The sequence below is a fragment of the Austrofundulus limnaeus genome, unplaced genomic scaffold (genome assembly GCF_001266775.1).
Source record: "Austrofundulus limnaeus strain Quisiro unplaced genomic scaffold, Austrofundulus_limnaeus-1.0 Scaffold1471, whole genome shotgun sequence".
Taxonomy (NCBI): Eukaryota; Metazoa; Chordata; class Actinopteri; order Cyprinodontiformes; family Rivulidae; genus Austrofundulus; species Austrofundulus limnaeus.
Window position 1 is genome coordinate 86487 of NW_013953873.1, and position 2285 is coordinate 88771.

Genomic DNA, 2285 nt, shown 5'->3' on the forward strand with positions numbered 1-2285 from the left:
ATGGACCAAAATCTCTGAGGAATGCTTCCAGCACCTTGTTGAATCTATGCCACAAAGAATTGAGGCAGTTCTGAAGGCAAAAGTGGGTCCAACCCGTTACTAGCGTGGTGTACCTAATAAAGTGGCCGGTGAGAGTATATCTGGACTCTGATCAATGGATTCTACAGATTGACTTGGTGGTCTCCTGGTGTTCTACAAAACAATGTCAGTGACTTTTCAGGTCCTGGCTGACTGACCAATTTGATGGATGGCCATATTTTATCAGCACTCTGACATTGGCCTTGAGTGAACTGGACTCAGTTTGCAAGCAGATCTATTGAGGGTAGTGGGCTGGCTGTGGTCCCTGGACTTTGCTGGCCAGATGGAATTGATCTTGGAGAAGCTGATGGAGCGGCTCGGCGGAATTTGTCCACATTATTTGTCTGATTGGATTCACCACCTTGAGATGCACCAGCAGACATTAAAGCAGATGGAAAATTGTTATCGTCTGCCTGACTCTTTTGTTCCCAAAACAACTGATTACAGAATCTGGATCTCCCCGACAACGACCTTGAGTTGTTGACTAAATTCTTCCTGGCTGGATATGTCGACAAGGCTCAACCCCCACACCTCCCCCTCTCCTCTCTTGCCTGTTTGATTATGGTTTCCTGAGCAGGCTGGGGGCTCACAGAATGAACAGGTCCATCAATATTCTGAACTTTGGCTGCGCTGGTTTAGAGGACTGGATTCTTCGGGCCCCCCTAAACTCAATTACTCCTCTGGCTAATAAATCTGCCTTATGCAGAGGTTTTTTCATAAACACTATAGTGTGTCACAGTGTTGATATAAWATMATGTTTTTGTTTTTTTRCTCATCTTCCCTTGTGTGGTTTTTCTGTTTTTTTCTTCTTCTMTTTTTCTGTTTAAGWTGGCGCCACGGCAGGCAGCCTGTTACTGCAGCTCCCCTGTCTTGAGTTGCTGTAGTGTGCAAATTTCCCCACTGTGGGATCAATAAAGTTTTATCTTATCTTATCTTATCTTATCTTATCTTATCTTATCTTATCTTATCTTATCTTATCTTATCTTATCTTATCTTATTTCTATGTTCCCTGTGGTCTGCAGGCTGTGGCAGCCATCTTGAATATAAGTAACTCCAAATGTTATTTAGTTGTAAACATACATCTGAAAGTTGAACTAAAGTGCATCTACTGATGTACGAGATAGTCTACAGACATTTTCTTTACAGATCCACTTCACTCTAAATTTGTCTGAATTATACTTGACCCAACCTGAGAAAACTTGTTCCCACCTACAAAACGCAGCAGCTGAAAGGCAGTGAGCCAGGTCTCTGGGATGGCAGCAGCCTGGGAGAAGGTAAGATTTGATGGAATTGGCATTAGAAGCTCTTCAGGCACAGACACATATTCAGCATATCCTCCTCCACTGAGCAGGGCCATGACCCGGTCCTCTGGTTTCCAGTCGCCTCTCAGTTCCGGTCCCAGAGTGTCTACAGTACCAGCCACCTCCAGACCCATGATGTCACTTTCACCTGGAGGAGGAGGGTACAAACCTCTTCTCTATGGGAAAACCATAAAACAGATTATTAATAAAGGCCTAGCATTCCTGAAAGAAAACTGCATGTCACCTGACACCTTTCACACCAGAGGTTTAGACTGAGAGCATGGTGAGAAATCACAGAGGTGTCGCCACCATTAGGACAGAGGTGGAAATAAGATTATGCACAATTTCAAGTGATCTCCCAAGATGTCTGCGACTTAGCATTCCTGCTCTTCACACTGTTTCAACAGACTTTAGTTTAGACCACAGTTCCTACAGACAGATTAGTTCACACATGGAGTCATGTCACCCTCAAACTCTCCTGTCAGTTAGTTTGCATCTGGTTGCTAAAGTGGTGCACACTTAGGGCTTCCATTCAGGAAAAACACATTTTAAACACTTTTCCACTTGTCACAGTTGTTGTTTAATTGCATGTTTTCATTTTATTCCACGATCATGTGATTTGGGGTATTTCTCATTGATATATATTACTGGATTGGGCGTGGCGAGCGCGTTATTAGCTACATGGACGTGCACACACTGGAGCTCTGTTCTGCATTGAGGAGCCTCAACAACATGAATGGAGGTCAATGAGGTGTCTTCCTGATGAAAAACTTTGATAACTTCCTTATTTCTTGATCGATTTTTGCAAACTATTGTTCAAAATAAAGCTGAGGACATTGTGAATTTTATAGTTATGGAAATTTAAAATAGATAACTAATTTAAATGACTAAAACGGTGGCTTAAAC

General features: G+C 42.7%; 1 protein-coding gene across 1 annotated transcript in view; it reads right to left on the reverse strand.

Annotated features, from left to right (window-relative positions):
- tp53i3 (tumor protein p53 inducible protein 3) overlaps nt 1-1555 on the reverse strand; it is a gene marked incomplete at its 5' end in the record, with an annotated part of 12094 nt that extends 10539 nt beyond the window's left edge. The window contains 1 exon segment of the mRNA XM_014032504.1: nt 1288-1555. Within this exon segment, the coding sequence (XP_013887958.1) occupies nt 1288-1555 (268 nt within the window).
- Between the last annotated feature and the right edge of the window lie 730 nt (nt 1556-2285).